The sequence below is a fragment of the Erythrolamprus reginae genome, chromosome 8 (genome assembly GCF_031021105.1).
Source record: "Erythrolamprus reginae isolate rEryReg1 chromosome 8, rEryReg1.hap1, whole genome shotgun sequence".
Lineage (NCBI taxonomy): Eukaryota > Metazoa > Chordata > Lepidosauria > Squamata > Dipsadidae > Erythrolamprus > Erythrolamprus reginae.
The window spans coordinates 33,394,509-33,417,425 of NC_091957.1; the positions used below are offsets into that span (position 1 = coordinate 33,394,509).

At 40.0% G+C, this 22,917-nt stretch overlaps 1 protein-coding gene across 2 annotated transcripts in view; it reads right to left on the reverse strand.

Moving 5' to 3' along the window:
* The window catches only part of ATRX (ATRX chromatin remodeler), a 120,031-nt gene that overhangs the window by 72,450 nt on the left and 24,664 nt on the right, over positions 1 to 22,917 (reverse strand). For both annotated transcript variants that reach the window (XM_070759607.1, XM_070759608.1), the window contains exons 6-9: positions 22,672 to 22,797; positions 21,087 to 21,196; positions 15,713 to 15,780; positions 12,361 to 15,074 (exon numbers count right to left, since the gene is read on the reverse strand). In XM_070759607.1, coding sequence (XP_070615708.1) covers positions 12,361 to 15,074; positions 15,713 to 15,780; positions 21,087 to 21,196; positions 22,672 to 22,797 — 3,018 coding nt within the window. The remainder of the gene's footprint in view (positions 1 to 12,360; positions 15,075 to 15,712; positions 15,781 to 21,086; positions 21,197 to 22,671; positions 22,798 to 22,917) is intronic.

The window sequence follows — 22,917 nt, forward strand, 5'->3', positions numbered from 1 at the left end:
GGGACCCGGAGAAGGCCAACTCTGTGGGACCTAACCGGTCGCTGGGATTCGTGCGGCAGGAGGCGGTCCCGAAGATATTCTGGTCCGGTGCCATGAAGGGCTTTATAGGTCATAACCAACACTTTGAATTGTGACCGGAAACTGATCGGCAGCCAATGCAGACTGCGGAGTGTTGGAGTGATATGGGCATACTTGGAGAAGCCCATAATTGCTCTCGCAGCTGCATTCTGCACGATCTGAAGTTTCCGAACACTTTTCAAAGGTAGCCCCATGTAGAGAGCGTTACAGTAGTCGAGCCTCGAGGTGATGAGGGCATGAGTGACTGTGAGCAATGACTCCCGGTCCAAATAGGGCCGCAACTGGCGCACCAGGCGAACCTGGGCACAGCTGAAAGGTGTTTTTCTAATGTTAGCTGTGGATCGAGGAGGACGCCCAAGTTGCGGACCCTCTCTGAGGGGGTCAATAATCCCCCCCCCCCCCAGGGTAATGGACGGACAGATAGAATTGTCCTTGGGAGGCAAAACCCACAGCCACTCCGTCTTGTCTGGGTTGAATTTGAGTTTGTTGACACCCATCCAGGCCCCAACAGCCTCCAGACACCGGCACATCACTTCTACTGCTTCGTTGACTGGACATCTAGCTTGGAGAACTGATAGTTCTCTTTTGCACACAGGGCAAATGTCCCTTGCAGGATGAAATTTGGAGGAGATTAGTATCAAGACACCACTTAAGCGTTGGGTGACTGGTCGATAAGCAATTTGGCAGGAAGCTATACAATATTTAGACATGGGCATAGGGACTGAATGGGATCAATGTTACCTTTCTTCACTTTGTTACAGAAATCTGGGTAAATTCTCAATTTCATGGGTATAGGAAACATTTAATAAATTGAAAACTTGAAAAGGAAATATTAAAAATTCTAATGGTTCTAGTAAAAGCTAGTAAATCTGCAACATAAGAAGCCAAATAACATCTAAATGATTCAAGTATACAAGTATTAGTCTGTCAAAACAAAAGCAACAAGGTCAACTAACACACAGCTGTTCTCTTGAAACGGAGGGCTTTAAAAGCCTTCTCCAAACCCTGCCCAGTGATTATATTTTTTGTGTCCAGGGGGGGATAATCCATTGCTCATTGTTCTATTTCTCACTAGACATACCTATGCTTCCTAGTTCTGATTGCACACAAAAGGGGGGACAAATAGAGCTTTCTTTTAAGGGTTTTAGGTTCCCTTGTCCTTCACTGGGGTCTCCTGGAATATGTTGCTACTCAAAATGTTCATGTTTTAGAGGGTCTTCTTAAGAGTCTACACAAGAATCAAGAATCCCAAATTGAAGTTAAATTTTGGACAACAAATCATTAAGAGGTTCAAAAAAAATGCTGCAGCCCATAAAAGTGTGGAAAAAATTATCAGGCACCTCTATAGTTGAATAATAAACCTTGTCTCTCCCTTTCAATGTTTTGTTTTGTTTTTTTTAGAAAAAGCAGAGAGGACATTAATACTTTCATTTCTCCTCTAGTGAGAGGATCCAGTGCTTCTGTCATTTCCCCCCTGATAAAAGCCATCTTGGTCCAGCTAAGCCAGGCCACTTCTGAGTAGTAGAGTTTCCAGTTATGGATCAAGCTTAACTTTTACAACAGTAACATTTGAAGGCATCACTAACTAAACTCTAAGCCATCATTACTGCCTTAGTTAGGACTGTTATGAAAACACATTCATAAAGGAAATCCCACAGGCTCAGTATTTTTGTGGGCATCTTTATCCTTGTTTCAACCACATTACTTCTTTATTCAAAAGGAATTCAAAATTTTAAATCAAGTTAACATGCTGATCTTTTTTAAGCCAAAGAACAAACCTCGCCCCGCTTGTCAATTAGTGGAAACAAGACCAAGAAAACTAATATTTAGATTTATCTAGAAATTTAGAACAGAAACAAGGAATTTTTTTAACACTGTTTCAAACTAATCACAAAGTATACAAAAAGCAACTGGAAAGCATAAGGATATAATTGCACTAATAATAAAATATTAAAAGCATTTTCAAAAAGTATATGGCAAATAAAGAGCAGGGGTGGCGCAGCAGGTAAAGTGCTGTACTGCAGGCCACTGTAGCTGACTGTAGATCTGAAGGTCAGCGGTTCAAATCTCATCACCGGCTCAAGGTTGACTCAGCCTTCCATCCTTCCTAGGTGGGTAAAATGAGGACCCGGATTGTGGGGGCAATATGCTGGCTATATTAAAAAGTGCTATTGCTGACATGTTGTAAGCCGCCCTGAGTCTAAAGAGAAGGCCAGCATAAAAATTGAATGAATGAATAAATAAATAAATAAAATAATAAAATAAAATAAAAAACATTTGTTATTACTTTAAAGAAAAATATATCAAATTATATTAATTTTTCCTAAATACTGATAACAGTTATTTGGAATTTAAGACATTTTCTTATCACATATGTAATAAAATATGGGTAAAGCAATTTGTAGCATTTTCAACTAATATGTGACAGTTGTATGTTGTTGGTAAATTTTTACTTTAGCATTGCTGTCTTCTCATATATAAATTAGGAGAGCAAATCATGTTTTTTTTTAAAAAAAAATCCAATGCTGGAAATGATTGATCACTGTAAATTTCAATATGACCATTAAATATGCTACATTTTGGTTAAATAAACAATTAAGTTAGATTGAAGCAGAAGCCATAATGGTTGTCTTGCTGGAATTAAATAAGGTTAATCTAATGGTAACAGCTGATTCTGATTAGAATCAAATGGACATTTGATACTTAAGTATTAAAAAATTAAGATTTCGCTGATTTAAAATCAGCTTTTGATTTCATCCTCAATCATTATTTAGGATGCTATTCTCATTAACTGTACCTTTTCATTTGAAATACTATCAAATAAAATTGGATGAAAAAAATACCCATCTTACAGTATCTGTTACTTGGGAAGTTCAGCATAGCTGTTTATTAGCACCAATACATTAAATATAAATAATTTAAAATGCTTTTTTACAATGGGCATGTCATTATAAAAGTGCTACTTCTTTGGAGATACAAATTTTGACTGAGAGCTTATGTATGGGAGACAGATTCTTTGTGTTCTAATCACCCTGACCAATAAACAACACTCTATTCTATCTCAAGAGTTGAGACCATTTTATGTGACCATGCTGTAACTGTTTCCCAAGGTGATACATATGTAACTGCATTTTTCCCTTTTTCTCATATTAAAACATTCAGTTTCCTACTGTACAATCCTAGTTTTTATTAAGTAAATGCAATCCAATTTAATATTTGAGGGATTTTCCCCCCCTTCCATTCAGTCATATCCAATTCTGGGAGACCTACTTAGACAGGTCCTGTGGTTTTCTTGGCAAAGTTTTTCAGAAGTGGCTTGCTATCGCCTCCTTCCTAGGACTGAAAGAAAGTGACTGGCCCAAGGTCAACCAGCTGGCTTTGTGCTTAAGGCAGGAGTGGAACACCTGGTTTCCTGATTTCTAGCTTGATGTCTTGATCGCTATATCAAACCATTTCTCTAAATATATTAGTTTTTTGTGGATTTACAGATGCCCGTTACATATAAATTGGGTGTCAGCGTTCCAAGTAGCACCTGAGAAATAAATCAAGTCCCAGTCCTATTCTCTCAATCAGAGCTTGATTTATTAACGCCATCGCCATTCCAATTCTGAATACTTCCCAGAATCCCACCTAGGTTAAAGTTCACCTTACATCCCCACACCCACAAGTTCATCATGAGAGCCAGTCCGTGTGCAGGAGTTTATCAACGTCCTCTTCTCTTCAGTTAAGGCAGAACAAACGGTGACCTTGGCTCGAAGAAAGGAATCTTTGGTTGTGTCTGGTAATTTTCCCACTGACTACTCACTACCCCTCCCAACCCCCCTTATGCTGTGGCAGGCCAAAATCTCTCACTCCACTTGATGGCTTCGGCCTGACACTGGGTTGACAAAATCAGAAATGAGGAGGTGATAAGCCACCTTATATCAAGGGCATCCAAGGGAAATCATTAAAATAATTAAAAAGCAAAAGTATTATTTTGGACATGTGATGCAACACCTGGAAAAATACGCCATACTTCACTTAATCTTCCAGGGAGAAAGTGAGGGCAAATGAGGTCCAGGCAAAAGAAGAACATCATGCCTTCAAAATCTAAGGGACTGGTTTGGATAAAACTCAGCAGCACTTTTTTGTGTGGCTGCTGATAAAAATAGGATCGCCAACATGATCCCCAACATCCAATCACAGCTATGATCCAAAAAGAAACAAAACAATCTTGAGCAAATTAATATAAATATTTTTTTCTTACAATGCTGAAATTAATAGTGCATTTTGAAATACTTCAGTAGGAATTTGAATCGGACAATTTACTTTACAATGTAAAAAGAAGCCTAATTTAAAAGAAGGTGGGCTATAGTTATTTTCTGCAAGCACTAGTAATTTTTCATAACTTCCTATTTATTTGCAAATATTCAAATAGTCTGTCAACAAAAAGGTATCAGCAGCTGGAACAGACTCTTCCATATAATAGGTGTCACTCTCCTGTGAGATAGTACAGAATTTCAGGCTTGCCTCATCTCACATATTTCAATGCTGGCAGATCAGGAAATACATAGAAATTTGACTACCAATATACAATTTGTGAAACATAAACTAAGCTACTATAGGGTCTCCCACTAAGCCACTTCTAGATTGTTCAATAAATCATGGTAAAGAAAGTACTGATTAGTGCAGAGATATGTAGGTTTGGGCAAGTAAGAAGGCTATAATTAGCCACCCTTCAGAAACTGGATTGAGAGCTGAGGGGAAAGCTAAATGTATACCATTTTTGGTTTATAATTACATTTAAATAAAATAAAGATAACATGATTACCTACAATCATGTTTACTAATCTTTCCTTTTTTCTAAGTTCAAAACTGTATTATGATAGTTTTTACAGATTATATAGGAGTTACTTCAAGGCTTACAGGGCTGGTCCTCCAGCTTCCAGACCTTCAACCCATGTTTTGATCCATTCAGCACCTAACCTACTTACAGAATGCGCTTCCAGAAGCTGTCTGGTTGAGTAGCAACTTAAAAGCCTTTAAAATATAATAATCTCTAGTTATCAGTTTTGGGCAGGATGAACAAAATAATCATTCTTATTATTCTTCACACCATAACAAATGATTAGCCCTTATATTAAATAATCAGGATATACACACCACTAGAATATTAATTCTGCCTGAGGCCAAGCATACATTCTCAACAATAAGGCTTTAAGTGAGATTTCCCCACCGAGAGTTATGCAATTAAGGAATTCCTTTCCTTACAACTTAATAAATGAATTTAAAATCTAGATTTCTTTATAGTCCCTATTTCAATTTTACAGGACATCTACATTAGAACAAAATTTGCTTGAAGTAAATTTACTGTAACATATAATCTTACTCAGTGATTTATATCCTGCTGATCTAGTTTTTGATATTCATGTTTAATTTAGAATTTAACAGCACTTTCAAAAACTTAAAATGATATATTTAACCGCCAACGTTCAAGATCCGAGTAACACACAACAGTTTGAAAATATGCAAATGTAAGTAGATTAATAGATACTACTTTGATGGGAAGATAAGTGTTTCATGTGTATCCACCCTCCTTTCAGAAGTATGGGGTAAAAATTAATTTTGGTATTTTTTTTTTAAGTGAGGGGTTCTAAAAATGTATTTTTATATCAATAATTCAAATCTGCCATTATTTTTCCAATTGCATAACATTTAGCTGGGTATGGCAATTCTACATCTGATCATAAACACCAGAAAAGGCTCTTGTAACTCAAATACTATTATCTTCCCAAATTACACATGCTAGTTTTTTACTGCATAAATCTTATCTAGCTAATTATCCATGCAATCACAAGCTAACCAGAAAGAAATTGGATGTCGGTCTTACCTGATATGTTCCTTCTCAGAGAGGTGGATATAGCATCCAGAAATGGTTCAACTCCATCTGCTTGCTGATTGGACTGTGGAAAACAAGTATGGGCACATGCAGATATGCCTCTGTCAAATCGACAGAAGCGAGGAAGTCACCCTCTCTTATGCCCTCCAGAACGGAATTAAGTGAATGCATCTTAAATCGCTAATACAAATCGCTAATACTGAATGAAACAGTTAAATCTTTTAGGATCCAGAATAGCTTGCCAGCCCCCTGAGGATTTGGGCACAACAAATGAAATCAAATAAAATCCCTCTCCGCGTTGAACCTCAGGGGACAGCCTCGATGGCATGGATATCCAGCAAGTCCTGGATAGCTGACTGCATGGGCGATGAGCACACAGAGTTGGCCTCTTCCAGGTCCCATCAGCTAAACAACGCAGGTTGGCGGGACCGCAGGGGAGGTCCTTCTGTTTCCGCCCCAGCTCTATGGAATGAACTCCCCCCTGATGTCCATACTGCTCCCATCCTGCTGGCTTTTCGTAAGACCACGAAGACCCTGGCTATGCCGGCAGGCCTGGGGGCCCTAAATCAACCACTAGCTTGACTGCATGTATGAATCTGTATGAATGGCAAGTATGTGTATTGCTGAATTGTTTTTTATGAATTTTAATTACGGTTTTAGAATTTAGACTGTTTTTTTCTTGACTTCTTTTTCTTGTTGTTTGTAATTTACATTGTTGTAAGCCGCCTTGAGTCCTTTGGAATTGGGCAGCATGGAAGTTAAATAAAATAAATAAGTAATAAATAAATAAATCAGGATCCTCCCTGGAGACAGGGCATCGAAGAAAAAACCTCAGGGGAGTGGAGAGCAACTCTAGCGAGAGACCTTGATCGGATGGTCTCTCTGCCCCAGGCATCTGATGTGATCTCATCCCACCGGTCTGCAAAATAGGCCAGCTAGCCTCCGATGCGGTGCTTGGGAGTGCATTCATTTCTTGCACTTGAAAGAACAGCTTCCTCCCCCCTCGAAAGGGTCGTTGGGATCCATATTGCCTGCCCCTCCTATCCGGCCTATTCTTCTGCTGATTCTGCCCTTGGAAGTAATAGTTCTGAGTGTGCTGGAACCCTGCACCTGATTCTTGGGGTCAGTAAGAGGGCCACCAGAAGTATGGGGCTGCTCGTGTTTCCATACGTCAGGAAAACGATGGCAGGATTTTTCGCTTACCCCTGGTCTCCATCAGCCATGAGTCCAGAGCCTCTCCAAAGAGTTTGTCTCCAAAGAAAGGGATCCAAGCCAGGTGTTACTGATGGTGGGCACCGCCTGCCAATTTTTCAGCCAAAGCAGGCGCCTGGATGCAACCGTAGAAGCCATGGATTTTGCGGAAAACCTAGCCACGTTGAGGGTAGCATCAGCTGATAACTGCAACACAGCAATGACCTTGTTAAGACCCCTGTTGCAGTCTGGTGTCCATCAGTGAAGACCTGTCCTGAATCTACTTGAGCCAAATTAAGGAAGTCCTATTAACCTTGATAGCCCATGCAACCGCCAGGTGGACCTTTTGGAGCGACTGCTCCTAGAGTCTGTCCTCCAGTCGCAAGGTTTCCATCGGGTCACCTGGAACCTGCCAAGGCTCAGTGTAACGCTGCGACAGGCTCACCCACTAACAGCAGGTGCAGGGTGTTGTCCAAGTTGGGGGCTATGTTGTGTAGCCCTCTTTTCCGGGCTGGAAAGATTGGGCCCCAATGCAGGTCAACGAAGCTGAGACTTAACCACCTCCACAAAGAGCTGAGGTGCGGGCATGGTTTCCATTTCAGGTGTTTTGTAGGAAAAGAGTGGGTTGGGTGCATTCCAACTTTTCCACCCCAGTGTCGGCAGAAGGAGCGTCGCCGCTTGATGTGCTTTGAACAGGAAGGGACCAGAACAAATGGAGCTAGAACAGGCCAACAAATGGGGTTTGATAAAATAATAATCCCCCATCCTCCAATAACTCTTAAGTCCTGGGGAAACTGCCCCCTCAGACTGAATGCAGTGTCCTCCTGGGATGCTCCCGAGGAGCCCTGACAGTGAGAGAGCTCTTTGTCTTCGGGTGGGTACTGTGAGGGGCCTGCATCAGGTGGCCTGAAAGCACTGATGCTGCAGGAAATGGGTGCTGGAAAGACTGCAGACCGAAAGCAAAAACGTTGCTTAATAGTCTTGGCCACAAAGGCTTGCAGAGTGAAGACATCCTGCTCAGCTTGTGATCTGAGACTTGCAGCCGTAGGCATGAAGGTAGTGGTGGATGGGTCGCTGACCAAGTACCTGATTATGCTGGTGACCTGTCCTGCAAATTACCCCCGACATCCACATCTGTACTTGGAATTAGCTGATCCAAGTGGGAGGCAGCACTAGTCACTCTTTCAGGTGATGGTGGAGTGGGTGGGAGGGAGAGATGTAATCACTATGTCTCCTGTGGAGTCGTGAGTGTAGCTCTGCTGCTTGGCAGCCGTCACACAATTTGTCCAATGCTTTATTCCTGTGGCTTTCAGCCTTCTGGGTCACTTTGGACCTTTTGGGGGGAAGCTAATCTTTGGTTGTGGTGCTTGGAGCCATTGGTGGAAGGAGCCTCTTGTGATTGAGGGGGCTTATCCTTCCTAGAATGTCTGGAGCTGCTAGAGGCAGCGTGATCCGCCATTTTGGGGAGTGTAGAAGTCAGGCTTGATGGCTCAGTATAACCAAGCTGATAAGGCACCAACGGCCCTCTCTTCCGCCCACCCACCCACCCCCTCTCTTTTTTATTTATTTAATTAATTAATTAATTAATTAATTAATTAATTCGATTTTTATGCCGTCCTTCTCAGGCTTACAACATGTTAGCACTTTTTAACAGAGCCAGCCTATTGCCCTCACAATCCGTGTCCTCATTTTACCCACCCAGGAAGGATGGAAGGCTGAGTCAACCTTGAGACGGTGATGAGATTTGAACTGCTGACCTACACACCTACAGTCAGCTTCAGTGGCCAACAGTACAGCACTCTACCTGCTGCGCCACCCTGGCTCTAGCTGCTGTTACATTTAGAGAGAAACTGCCGAAGAATGAGGCTGCTGTTTAAACAAGAACACACCGTGGAGGATCAAACCCGTGCTATTTTTAGCAATGTGGCTTATTTCGCTGCTGTCCCTAGCCAGATCAGTTGGCAATCGAAATGCCGCAGGAATGTTTGGCACCTTGCCAGCAAGCTGCTGCGTTCGGTGTTGAAAATGGCGGCTCACTGCTGCGTTCAGGAGCGCAGAGGCCACTCAAATAAGAACAGGACCGAAGCCCCTATTCCCTCTCGGCTGGCTAGTCCTTCGTCCACTGAGAGGAAGGCAATATAACAAGAAAGAGGATTTTTTAGCAGCTCCCAAGTCCGAATGTGGTGGGAGAGAAACAATTAAATCCGCGGCTGTCATTGACAGCTCAGAACAATGGTCGATGCTAATGACGATGCCTGTGACAGGCAGCTCATATAATGGCGGCTCTAACCACCAATTCATCACGCAAGGAAATCTCCTCTCCCCAGGTGTCTCACTGCGGGAACTATCTCCACGGACAATCACGCTATTAAGGTCAATGTCCCAAACCAATTAGTTAATAATGAAGCGTGATTAGACAGTTCTGCTGATTACCAGCAGCAGGAGGAGCCAGCTAGAGCCAAAGCGCTGCTGTAGGGAAAACTGCCAGCGACTCCACCGATGTTAGGGAGTCAGCTGCCAAACTCACTAAATAGTCGATCCCATGAAATGGGAAATTAGATGAATATAGAATCCAGAAATGCTCAATCTCAAAACAGGAGAAATGGTTGGCACAGCCATTCCAGCTGAGCGACTGAGTCAAAAAGCTGACAAAGGGTAGTAGAGGCGTGACCCAAATGGCTTTTGACAAACTCAGTCCAATCAGCAAGCAGATGGAGTTGAACAATTTCTGGATGCTATATCCACCACAATGGAGAATATCCAAGTTACAAAAGTGTTTAAGAGAATTTAATCAAGCCTTGTTTTGATTCATTCTTCGACATCAGCCATTGACTTGCTTCTTGGCCTCTGATATAACCCTCACGTTTCTCCTGAGCCTACACTCTTCTTGATCCCTCTGTGACCCGTTTCACACATCTCTCTGTTAATTGGGCATGACGGGGCCACTGTGGTACTTGCATCGGTTCATCAATGAACTTGTCACATGATGCATCACAACTTTTTTCCCCTTCACTAAAACAGGATGGGCACGGCAGTGTGTGATGCATCCAGCTCGCCTGCTGCAAGTTTCACACCTCTGGTCAAAGGCCTCTTCATAACTTCCATCACATTCCTCTTCAACTTCTTCATCAGTCCATTATTTCCATCATAAGAGATAATTATTTCATTCGTCAGTATCAAAATGTTTGGAATACCTCTCTGCTTATATTTAGTGAGCCTGTCTCTCACTGCCTTACCGCTTTTGTCTTTTGCTAAGTCGTTTCTGCTTGGGCACATCTGGCAAATCAATCTGGTACAATCTAAAAGAACCAATCTTGTGGGTTTGACTTTTAATGAAAGCAAGTTCCTTCAATGGTATCTTCATTTCCTTAGGGCAGGTACAGATAATGTGAACTTCTGTTCTGCAGCCAGCAAGGCAGCCAAATTCGGCACACAGAACAATTTGACACTTGCATCCTGTTTGAAGATGTCAAATTTCAGTGAAAGTCTCTTTGGCATCTAGTTTTACCAAGAGATATGTTTTTGACTTGATCACAGTTCTCTTGGATCTTGTTCAAGATTGCTGCTTGTGAATTTACAACAGGGATCCCAAAAGAATTGTTTGCTCATTCCCACTTTTCAAGCACTTCTGGATATGTGTTTCTTGCAAGACTGGCTGCTGGGTGGTTTCTAACATCATTGCTACTTTGTTCTCTTAATAGAAGGCCATATCTGAGAATGTCTCACAATGCTGGAGTTCAGATGGAAGGAAGAAGTCTCTGCCAGTCCCAATTAGGTTGCTCATGGGAGTGAATATTCCCGGTCTTGTTCTTTTCTTAAAAGCCATTACAAATCAGATATCACATTTACTGGAAACGAGGCCAGCAATGTGAACACTCTCAAAACAAAATAACATTTAACAAAAAGAGAAAAACAGCTGAACTTGAAAAATGAAACGAATTTTAAGTTATATTTATGTAGTTACTTACCACGCATATCTAAATTACATTAAAGTAACTAAACCATTTTTATGAATCCCCAAGGTGTGTCACAAATTTTGAGTATCCCTAATGTTTGGAAATTAAAAGTTGAAAAATTTGACACGCACTAGAAACAATACAAAAATGTTAAGAAGTTAGGATATTTATGTAGTTACTTATCTAAATTATGTTAAAGTTACCAAAATAGCTTTACAATCCCCAAGCATATCACAGCATTTGAGCATCCCTAAAGTTTGGAAATTAAAAGTTGAAAAATTTAACATGCTCTAAGAGGCAGCCCTATCTGTGGCATTCATTGTCAACTGGTTCTGAAATTTTGCCTTAAATGTTTCCATGTACATGCTATTATGTGCTTCATTTATAGAAAATCTAGCCAACTTTTCATGAAAGATAATCTTAAAATGTGATATAACTTTATATCTAGTTGTTTTAACTGTTCTATACTGTAACTATTGAATAATAATTATGTATTTTTTACTGTAGCCTTGACCAATTTTGGGAACAAAGGCATTAAAAAATCTGAATCAATGCCTCTACAAATAAACTGAATCAAAAAGTGTTCTCTCTCTCTCACACACACTCATTAAATAAGTTGAAAATTTCTCATATTTCATTTTCATGAATTATAAACAGTCTATTCTCTAAGCAATGCAACTATTATTAGACTTTGCTTAAATCAATGAGCTTTCAGTATTTTTCATTTTTCTTTCTCCTTTTTTATGATGGTAGATATAAATCAATGCAATGTTTAGCAGAAAACAGAAATATTGAAAGAGAAATGACAAAATAGTTGTGAAACTATATCGTTCCGAGTGAATTTTCTCACTCATATATGCCTCCATTCTCCTAAATGTACCTACCCATGTACCTAAGTTACAGCTTTCAGAATTTCTAGTCAGTCATATTAATGGCTGACTGAAAATCTGGGAAACTTCAGATTTAAATTCAATTTTAGTTTGAATAGATGATCCTCCTAAGGAAAAAAGGGCTCCCAGGAGGCACCTGCTTAACCATTGTATTGAATTTCTTCTTTTTAATAGTCATATCAACAAGACTGGCAATTTAGCGCTAATCCAAATATCCTTGAAATCTAAATGCAAAGCACCCAAAAAATAAAAATCTTCAAGAAATTAGTAAAATGTATGGATTAGGCTCAAAAACATATAGATATAGATATAGATATATTCTCTAAAGAAATAATAAACAAAAGTTTAGATGTAATCATGTGCACACCTGAAGACTGAAAAAATCCCAGTTTTCTGTCCAAACTTTCTGTTACTGGCTTTATTTTCTGCTCATCACTGCTTTCCTCGCCCTCCGAATTCAAATTTTCATTTTCAGCTTCGTTTGATGAAGATGATGTGGCGGCAGCACTGACAGACGTGTCCTTGGTTTTTTTAAACTCGCGTTTCCCTGTCTCTTTACCGCCACCTTTGCCACTTCCCTTCTTGGTTGTCCCTCTCTTTTTGTTCTTTTTCTCCTCATAGAAGTCTTCATCAGAAGAAGACAGGAACTCGCCTCTCGGGTTTTTTGAATTCCTCTTTTTAGGGTTTTTCTTCTTTTCTTTAGCTTTCTCTCCCTTTTTATTTAAATTGTCTTCCAAAGGGTCACAGGTTCCCTCTTTGTTTGGGGAGGATTTCTCAGCATCTGAAACATTATCTTGGAGTTTCTTAGTAGTTCTCCTTCTTAAGTTCCTTTCTGTTTTTCCTTCAAGTGTTTTTTGGTTTTTACTGCTGCTTCCAGAAGCACTGCCGCTTTCTTTTTCCGGAGAAGGCTTCTCAATTTCAGAGCAGGAATCACTTTGCCTCCTTTCAGAAGTCTTTCTCTCATTTTTCCTTTTTCCTTTTTCCTTTTTGGCTTTTTTGATTTCATCTGAGGACTCACCACTTGGTTCTGGCTTTGGAGACTCTCCTGCATCATCAGAAGATAAATCCTGTCGTTTTTCACATGATTTGCTTTGCTTGCCTGAAGTGCTGCTATTGTCTTTTCTAGAGGAAACATTCTGCCTTCCTTTCAATGCACTCTCTTTGACATTTTGCCCCCGCTTTTCTTTAACGGAGCTCTCTTTACCAGGTGTGTCTTCCAAAGAGCTGCCTGCCTTCTCCTTGTCTGAAATTAAAAATTCATCAACGTCACTGGACAATTCATTTTGCTGCTTCTGGTTTGACTCTCTAGTTTCTTTTCTAGGTAATTCCTCTTCCCCAGAAATGTAATTATCTTTCTTTGGTGTTTCTTTTGTAGTTTTCTTGGTTTGCTCTCTTTTTGTTGTATTTTCTCTTTCCAATTCAGAATCATTATTAGAAGAATCTGAGCAGTTCTGGCGTTTCTTTTTAGCAGCAGCTAAATCTTTATTTGAATTACCCTTCTTAGCATCCAAATCTGAACCTGAACTAGAACTTTTCCTTTTTCGTTTTCCGTTCTCCTCCTTCACTACTCTGTTCTTTAATGTATTTAGTGCATCTTTGGAAAGTTCATTGCCACTATCAGGATCTGAAGAATTGTGGCTCATCATGGCCACCTCCTGGAGAACAGCAGGCATTTCATCAGAATCAGAACTCTGGTCTTTGTTTGACTGAGGACTGCAAATAGGGCCGCTCAGAGAACTCTCCTTGTCTTTTTTCCTTTTGGGCTGTGTAGTTTTTCTGCCATACTTTTCACCATACAGCTCATTACTGTCTTCCTCAGAATTAGAAGTTAAAGTATTTATGTCTGTTGGACGCCTTAAAGGTGTCGTTTTAACTCGTGGAGATCTTCTGAGATCTTCTACCGGTGAAAGGCAATCTTTTTCTGGCATGCATTCAGAACTACAATTTTCTTCTCCATCTTCTTGGTCCTCTCCCTTTTCCAGTTTTTCATCTGGATCCTCAGGTTTCACAGGAGAAGAAGAGAAGGAAACAGGTGTCAATTTTACAACCAATTCCTTCTTAACTTTGGGAGAATGTGTCAACTTACTCCCACCTTTATTATCTTTAGATTTATTAGTATTTCCTGAACTGTGCTCTGTTCTGTTTGCAACACTCTGTCCATCTGCTTTCTGCACATCCATACAGGATTCAAAAATATCTTCAGGAACAGAAGAGGGAATAGAAACAATGTCCATATCTGTTGCTTCAGTGTTATCAGATTTATATTGAAGCTCTTCACTTTTGCCAGACTTTTTATCTTTACAGTTCAATTTTTTATTTCCCATCTGTTCTGTTACTGGCACACTCTGATCACTGGACGGCTCACTGGCTTCCGATACAGTTTTAGTTTCTTTGAATTCTTTTTCTTCTGTTTTTTTAATTTCACTGTCACTCGTTCTAATTTCTGTTTCTTTCTCTTTGGTTTGTTTCTGTTTGAATTTAGCACCCAGAGATTGAATCTCCAGGTTCAGGCCTTCCTCCAGTGCTGCATGAGCCTTTTTAATGTCAGTTAATACAGACTTAAAAGCCTTCAGCTGACGTATATGTACTGTTCTGTTTATTTCAGAATTTTCAGCTGCCTCCTTGAGAAACTTTATAAAACTAGCATTCATGTTAGTTGTGGTTTCAGCAAGCTTTTTTGTTTTTTTCAGCAGGACCTTTGGCACCATTAATGCTTTATAAGAATAAGTTAGAGCACCAGAATATGGATTATCTAATTTCTTTTCTTCTCCATTACAATTTGAACTATTTTTCTTTGAAGAATATTTAAGGGAATTATCACACATTTTACTTTTATCACTGTCGACTCTGATTCTCTTCTTATTTTGTTGCAATAATTGTTCCAAGTTTTCAAATACACTATCACAAGCAGTGATCAAGTCCAGCAAAGGTTCTGGTTGACAAATATAGCAATGCCATTTATTATTTTCATCCATTATAGTTGACAGCTCCTTTCGGCCTAAATTGCGCAATATACATTTTTTGCAGAATGCGTTATGGCAAAAGTCACAGCAAATTAAGTTTCCACCTTCGGCACACCATCTGAAATTAAAGTTTTAACATTTTTAAAATATGTTCCCAAAAACGAAGAACAGAGGTTTTTCATTAATATACAACAGGAGTGGGATACAAGGAGCTATATTATTTTCAAAAGGTAAGACTATCTCAATTTTCTATCACAGGAAAACAAGCCAAATTAGCATTAATCCAGATACCTTAGAGGTAGTCAGTCATTTATGAGACTGGAAATTCAGAGCAGTTCTCAAACCCTGAGTTCAATGGGACTCATGCACTTTATCTCACACTATAAAAACCTTGGCATCCCAAAACTCATTAACTTCCCCTCAATTATTCTCCAGTTACTTCTGTATTTTGTTTGGACTAAATGCAAGTTAAATCATACAAATTATAGAAAAGGCTAGATGAATGGGGTGAACTATTTCTCCTATTTCTAGATCATTTAACAACTTTTGTAGGAATATGTTTTTACTAATTCTAATACATCAAATTTATATAGGCATTATTAACAAACCTTTAATATTGTCAAAAAGTAACGAGTTACATTATTCTCCAAAAAAAATATATGAAGCAATTTAATTTCTGAACATTTTAAACAAGGAGAGGTAAGTTCTGTTCAGTTTATCAGGTTTAATTAAATGATGACAATTTTATACACTTACCTACACTGTTCATCCATTCCATCTGCATCACGGCTGATGTCATCACTCATATAATATTTGAAGCAATTCTATGAAGAAAAAGCATTTTTTTCAGAAAGCTTAATTAAATTGCTTGATTATATTGCTTAATAGCATTCTTATGCTTTCTTTTAGGACACTGACATATATATTTTTTTAATTTCATCGTTGGAATCAAATATACAGTATTTTTCGGAGTATAAAATGTACCTTTTTCCTCACTAAAAAAGGCTGAAAATTCAGGTGCGTCTTATACTCTGAATGTAGCTTTTTTCTAAGGTTTTTTTTTCCAGCCCTAACTAGGTGCTAATGATATTCCCAGCTCTTACCTTGCAGGTTCTTTTATTGTTACTCTTTGTGACGAATGTTTTCCAAGCCCCAAATCTGTGCAGGGTTTTTTTTCATTGGTCTAACTTGCTCCAAATGTTTATTTCCAGCCCTAACCAGGTGCTAATGATGTTCTCAGCTCTTACTGGCTTGCAAGCTCTTTCACTGTTACTCTCTGTCAATGTTTTCCAAACCCTGTCTTTGTAGTGTCTTTTATTGCTCTACTTGCTCCAAATGTTTCTTCCCAGCCCTAACAGGTGCTAACAATGTTCCCAGCTCTTACTCTTTCATTGTTACACTCTCTGAATAAGGTATTTTTTAAAGCCCTTGTGACCAGACTAAGGATGCTAGCCAGATGAATATCTGGTAAGCAGATTCTTTTCCGTATTTTCCTCCCCAAAACCTAAGGTGTATCTTATACTCTGGTGCATCTTATACTCCAAAAAATACGGTAAAACACAAATTTTGCTCTGAAGCAATTTACAATATTATTTCTCTACCAACACTAGGCAGAACTCAGCTGAACCTGAGTCAAGCTTTTTTTAATTTATGAATAAAATGTATACACTGCTTTAGTCAAATTGGCCTCTAGATAGTTTACATCCCGATCCTGCCATACTATACACAGTACCCTGCCCCCCACCCAAAAAATAAGACATCCCCTGATAATAAACCCAATCAGGCTTTTGAGTACATGGCAATAATAATTATTTCAGGATTCAAAAAAATATAAGACAGGGTCTTATTTTGGGTGAAACATGGTATGTACGAAAGTTATATTCCAAAGATAATTTATTATTTAAAATGAAATTAAATGTTTGAATTATCATTTTCTTTTAAACACTGCTTTACTCATTTGATGCATGACCTTTGAACATTCCAAAACAGAAGATCTTGTTTAGCGACTGCTTCGGGCAACAGCTGTGTGGAAAAGTAAATTTGTGACCAATACCCACATTTATGACTTTCTCAGTCACGTATTTGTCATGAGAGTCAGTAAGTACAGTATCAAATTGTCCTATGCCCTATCCCTTTTTTCTCCCCCCCCCTTTGCAATCCCTCTGCCTCTGAATTGAAGCAGTAGGGTGCTCTGCCGTGCAGCATTTCTCCAAAAAGTGAAGCGCAAGTTAAGAAGCTAAGCTCTGTGACCTTCATTAGCCAGCTGGCAGCTGCTGTCTGTAACTGATAAGACTTTGTTTCCCTTCTAAACAACTTGAGGTTGGAGACCAAGCAAAAAGCCAGTAACAGTGCATTGCTTTCAATGTTTGTTCCCCAATGTGTTCCTGCTTAATCTCTTGTAATCTTCTGACGCTATAAACCAAAGCAAAGCTGAAATAAAACTGTAAGCACAATCGCAGTCATGTGATTTTCCACTCAGTGTTTGTGTCACATAGTGACCAACTTACTGGTTCTAATTATGGTTGATAAACAAGTCTATATAGCAACATTATCTCTGGGGGGGGAAAACTAATAAAGCACATTGTAATTGGCCTAGAGGCCTTGAATTTTGATACACTCTGTATATTTCATAGATTTTTGTGTATATACAAAAAATGTAAGAGCATATATATGTATGTTTGTGTATTTCTGTGTAGGTTTGTAGAAGAATAAATAGAAACATAATTCAATATTGAAGAAATTTAATCCAATTTCTATAAAGTAATCTGGTGTTGATGATTCCACAAGGACTGCAGGATGGGACCCTTGCTGAAAATACCCACTCTTGGGCTCCTTTCCACTAAACTTTGTGGGAAGAGGGAAGGGAGCCACAATTATCTGTGAAAAGCAGCCATGAAAGTTATTAATGCTTGACAGAAAACTCAAATGGCACTTGCAAACACAATGGCAATCAATGCAGCTCAATAGAGGTGGACACAATAGTATTGAAGCTGGTGGCTCAGTGTGTGGCTGCTGTCCTTTCCAATGTAAAATAACACTAGTAGTGAGATGGCAGAGGATCTAGCATTAACGCTTATTGTGGAGGATCCTTGTGATTTGGTAAGTGGTATCTTAGGCTGATTACCCCATTGTTCTTGAACTACAGTATTGAATTACAATGTTGAGTCCTGCCCGAGTAGCTTTTTAAAAAGTAGAGATACTGCAGGGAAACTAGGAAGCTATTTGGACAGGGAGTTTCTACTCACAGTCACTCATGCCCTTATCACCTCGAGGTTCGACTACTGCAATGCTCTCTACATGGGGCTACCTCTGAAGAGTGTTCGGAAACTTTAGATCGTGCAGAAGGCGGCCGCGAGAGCAATCATGGGCTTTCCTAGATATGCCCATGTCTCGTCAACACTCCGCGGCCTGCACTGGTTGCCGATTAGTTTCCAGTCACAATTCAAAGTGTAGGTAATGACCTATAAAGGCCTTCATGGCATCGGACCAGAATACCTATGGGACCGCCTTCTGCCGTACAAATCCCAGCAGCCGATTAGGTCCCACAGAGTCAGCCTTCTCTGGGTCCCGTCGACTAAACAATGTCATCTGGAGGGACCCAGGGGAAGAGCCTTCTCTGTGATGGCCCCGGCTCTCTGGAATCAACTCCCCCCCAGAGATTCGAACTGCCCCCAGCCTCCTCGCCTTCCACAAGACTCTGAAGACCCATTTATGTCACCAGGTATGGGGAGACTAATGTACCCCCTTTTGACTAATAAGATTTGAGTATGGTATGATTGCGTAGTATTGTTTTTTAATGATGGTGGGATTTTAATTTTGGTTTAAGCTATTAGATTTGTACTATACTGTTATTGTTATTGTGAGCCGCCCCGAGTCCTTGGAAAGGGGTGGCATAGAAATCTAATTAATTAATTAATATTATTATTATTATTATTATTATTATTATTATTATTATTATTACCTAAGAAGTTTCTGAAAAGTCTTATTGGGAAGTAAAGGCTTCGGGTTTTTTACCACCAATTTATCTGGAACCATAATGCCCTGGGCCTCCCCCCACCCCAAATAAAAGTATTGTTCTGATTTCTATAGTAGAAATATGGCTAAAACATTTTGAAAACAATGGAAAATATGTTTTCCCTTTCTGGATGCCCCAGGTCTCTTTTGACCAGAGTTGGAAAGAACTTCAGTGACTGCCTATATACCGCATTAACTATTGATGTTTCCTTCTTTCAAAAGTATTTTTGTCATTCCAAAATCCATATTTTCATGACACAAGTTTAAAGAGATGATACTTTTTTATAGACCACAGAAAACCAAAATCAGTGCATGAGTGCATACAAAATACCGTATTTTTCGCTCCATAAGACGCAGTTTTTTCCCTCCCAAAGTAGGATGAAAAATCAGCCTCGTCTTATGGAGCGAAGATGCAGACAGGGAGGGGGGGGGGGAGGCTGCGAATTCGGAAGCGCCATCCCGCCGGCTAGCTGCTGCCTGGCCCACCGTTCCTCGTAAGCTGCGCCCGTGAGCAGGCGTGCACCCCCAAATACACCCGAGCGCCCTTTTCCACGGGCGCGCGCTCCCCATCCCCCTGCCAGCCCGCGGGGAGGTGGGCGGGGGCGGGGAGGTGTGGCAGTAGGAGTAAAGGGAGCCGCGGCCGCCCCTGCCTCCCCGCTGGCTTCTCCACGCTGCCCTATTGCCCGCCCGATCCGCCTCCTCTCCTCCTCTGCCACCTCCTGCGTTGGGGCGCGATCTGCCTCCTCTCCTCCGCTGCCTCCTCCTGCCTTGGGGCGCAATCTGCCCCCTCTCCAACGTCGCTGCCTTCTGCCTTGGGGCGCGATCCGCCCCCTCTCCTCCTCCGCCGCCCCCTGCCTTGGGCGAGCAGTCCGGGACAGGGTGGCTTTACGCTATGAAGAGAAAACGGCCGACTTTTCCCTGCTGCCGGAGCCGTTTCCTCTTCATGGCGCAAAGCCACACAGTCCCGGACTCCGGGATTGCTCGCCCAAGGCAGGAAGCGGTGGAGGAGGAGAGGGGGCGGATCGCGCCCCAAGGCAGAAGGCGGCGACGGAGGAGGAGAGGGGGCGAATCGCGCCCCAAGGCAGAAGGCAGCCATCTGCCCAGACAGAAAGGAAACAAGAGAGAGAAAGTGAGAAGAAGAGAGAGAAAGAGGGGGAGAGAGAGAGAAAGAGAGAGGGGGAGAGAGAGAAAGAGAGGGAGAGGGAGAAAGAGAGTGGGAGAGGGGGGAGAGATAGCAAGAGAGGGAGAGAGAGAAAGAGAGAGGGAGAGGGGGGAGAGAGAGGGAGAGGGGGGAGAGATAGCAAGAGAGAGAGAAAGAGAGAGGGAAAGGGGAAGAGAGGGGGGAGAGAAAGAGAGAGGGAGAGAGAGAGAGGAGATAAAGAAAGAGGAGAGAGAGAAAGGAAGAGAAAGAAAGAAAGAGGGATAGAAAGAGAGAGAGAGTGAGAGATGCTCAGTGAGCCTTTCTTTGAAGTTGCCTTTCTTTCTTTCTTTCCTTCTTTCTTTTTCTCTCTTGCTCTCTTGCTCTTTCATTCTTTTTTCTTTCTCTTGCTTTCTTTCTCTCCTTCCTTCCCTCATTCCATTTCTTTCATTCCCCCTCTATTTTTATTTCTCTTTCATTTTCTTTCTTTCTCTCTTTCTTGCTTTCTTTCTTGCTCTTTTTCTTTCTCTCTTTTACCTTCCCTTCCTCTATTTCTTCTTTTCTTTCTCCTTCCTACCTTCTTCCCTCCCTCCCTTCAGTCCTTCCTCTCTTACTCTCCCCTTTCATAAGTTTCCTTGCTTCCTTCCTCTGTTCCTGTCCCTTCCCCCTTTCTTTCTTTCTTTCCTTCCTTCCTTCCTTTCCTCCCTCCATTTCTTGCTTTCCTTTTCCTTCCTCCCTTCTTCCCTCCCTCACTCCCTTCTTTCACTCCTTCCTCTCTTCCTCTCCCCTTTTTGGCTCAAAATATTTTTTTTCTATTTTCCTCCTCTAAAATCTAGGTGCGTCTTATCAGCAGGTGCGTCTTATGGAGCGAAAAATACGGTAGATTTTCAATAAATTTATCTTCTGCCTATTGGTACCTTCATTAGAATGTCAGTGCATAGAGAGAGAGATAGAAAGAGAATATATAAATATATATACCTTACATATAAGAACTTTCAATGTTGGATGCCTGTAGATAGAATCTTTTTGAAAATGATTCACCTGCTGACCACAAGCTGTACAGCTAACAATTCCATGAAGCCCTTCCTCTATCAGAGAGACAGCCAGGGGGTGGGGGGGGTGGGGGGGGAGAGGGAGAGAGGGAGGAGTGAATGAATGTGTTAGAAGCTCTTCCGTTTTTTCCAGTAAAATATTATTTTAACACATTTTATCCATATAATTTGAAAAGTGATTCTTCATGTCAATGGCACAATGTGTGTCATATTATCAAGCACATGTGGAAGACACTGAATGTGGAGTTGTTACAAGGTATATCACATGTCGAAAAAATTACTATTAAACAAAGTTTGACAAAATAAAAATGATTATTATTAAAAAATTTAAGACAGTTACATACACTTAAGCTTTTATAGTTGTAATTCAGTATCTTAATATGAATAAGCATTTCTATGTAAATATTAACTATATAGCATGTTTTAAATTATAATTTATAAATAATATAAATAATAAAAATGTTATAAAAAATACATATAAATGCTATCACTTCTAAAGAGAACAGGATTAACAAGCTTTTAAGGAAGATCCCAAACTGAACAAAAATTAGAAGTTTCAATTTCTAAGTAAGAGTGTATTTCATATTTTCAAAATAATTAAAATTTATCAAATTTTCAAGCCTGCATACAATTCTGCTGCCTGATTTCCATTTGCATGGGAATTGTGCATCAGTCTCACAATTAGTTTTGTAAGTCACAAAATGTTTCTAATTCATCAACTCCATACAAAACTTTCTCAGGTTGCAAAGTTACATTATAGGACAATAATTAAGATTTGTGGCAGCTATTTTTTTTCTTTAAGTGGCAAGAGCAAACAATTAGTGAGCAACTATGCTCAATTTGTTTTGCACATCAGATATACAGGAACTGCTTCTCCAAGAAACATTTTGCACACCATTAAAATCTTCTATATGGCATGAATAAGAAACTACATCACCCAATATGTACTTCCTAACAGCAATTAGCTCCCTAAAGTTCCTTAAGCAGCTGATAAAACATTTCTCTTTTCTTGATAGCTTTTTCTTAACCAACACCTCATACCCTAAGTTTCTGCACACTGAGATTTCTTCTGGGTTTTAAAATGATGCAAAATGGGAGAAGATGTGTCACAAAGGTGGACAGGGACTTTAAAAAAAAATTAAAACCTGACTTAATTTGGAGGAACTGGACAATTTTTATTTTTAGATTCTTTTAGATTCTTTTACTTTTCTTTGTGTTCCTCTCACTTCAAAATGTAAGGGAAGTATGGATGCTGATTTCTAGCAGCTGTGAATGGCAAGGTAGCCAGTGCCACAGGAAAAGAGTTTGTGGTCTTCTTATATTGCCAAGGTATCAGATTGCCGGCCCTAACTTCCAAGTGCCAGGCAGCAACATAACTACTATTCTTTTTAACCTATCTTGCCTATTAGAAAATCAGAAGGCACTGAAAAACTAACATTCAATATGCACAAAGTAATGACCAAAATGAAATCTTTTAAAGATAGACTTTAACGTAATTCATAATGCATTACCTCCTCGCTTCTTCTGAGTTTCTGGTTTTAGTTTGTGCCCTGTAGTATTTCTGTTCCTAAATTCAGGTCCTTTAAAGTCATCTTTATCTTCATTAAGTACTGGCTCTGGTTGTACAACAATAGTTCCTAAGAAAATTATAGTTAAAAATTACAATAAAATGTATGAAATTCATATAGTTATTATGCCCTGAGGATTAGCCACTTTATCTAACCTTTGTGATGACTCTAAAGCACTATAATTACAAA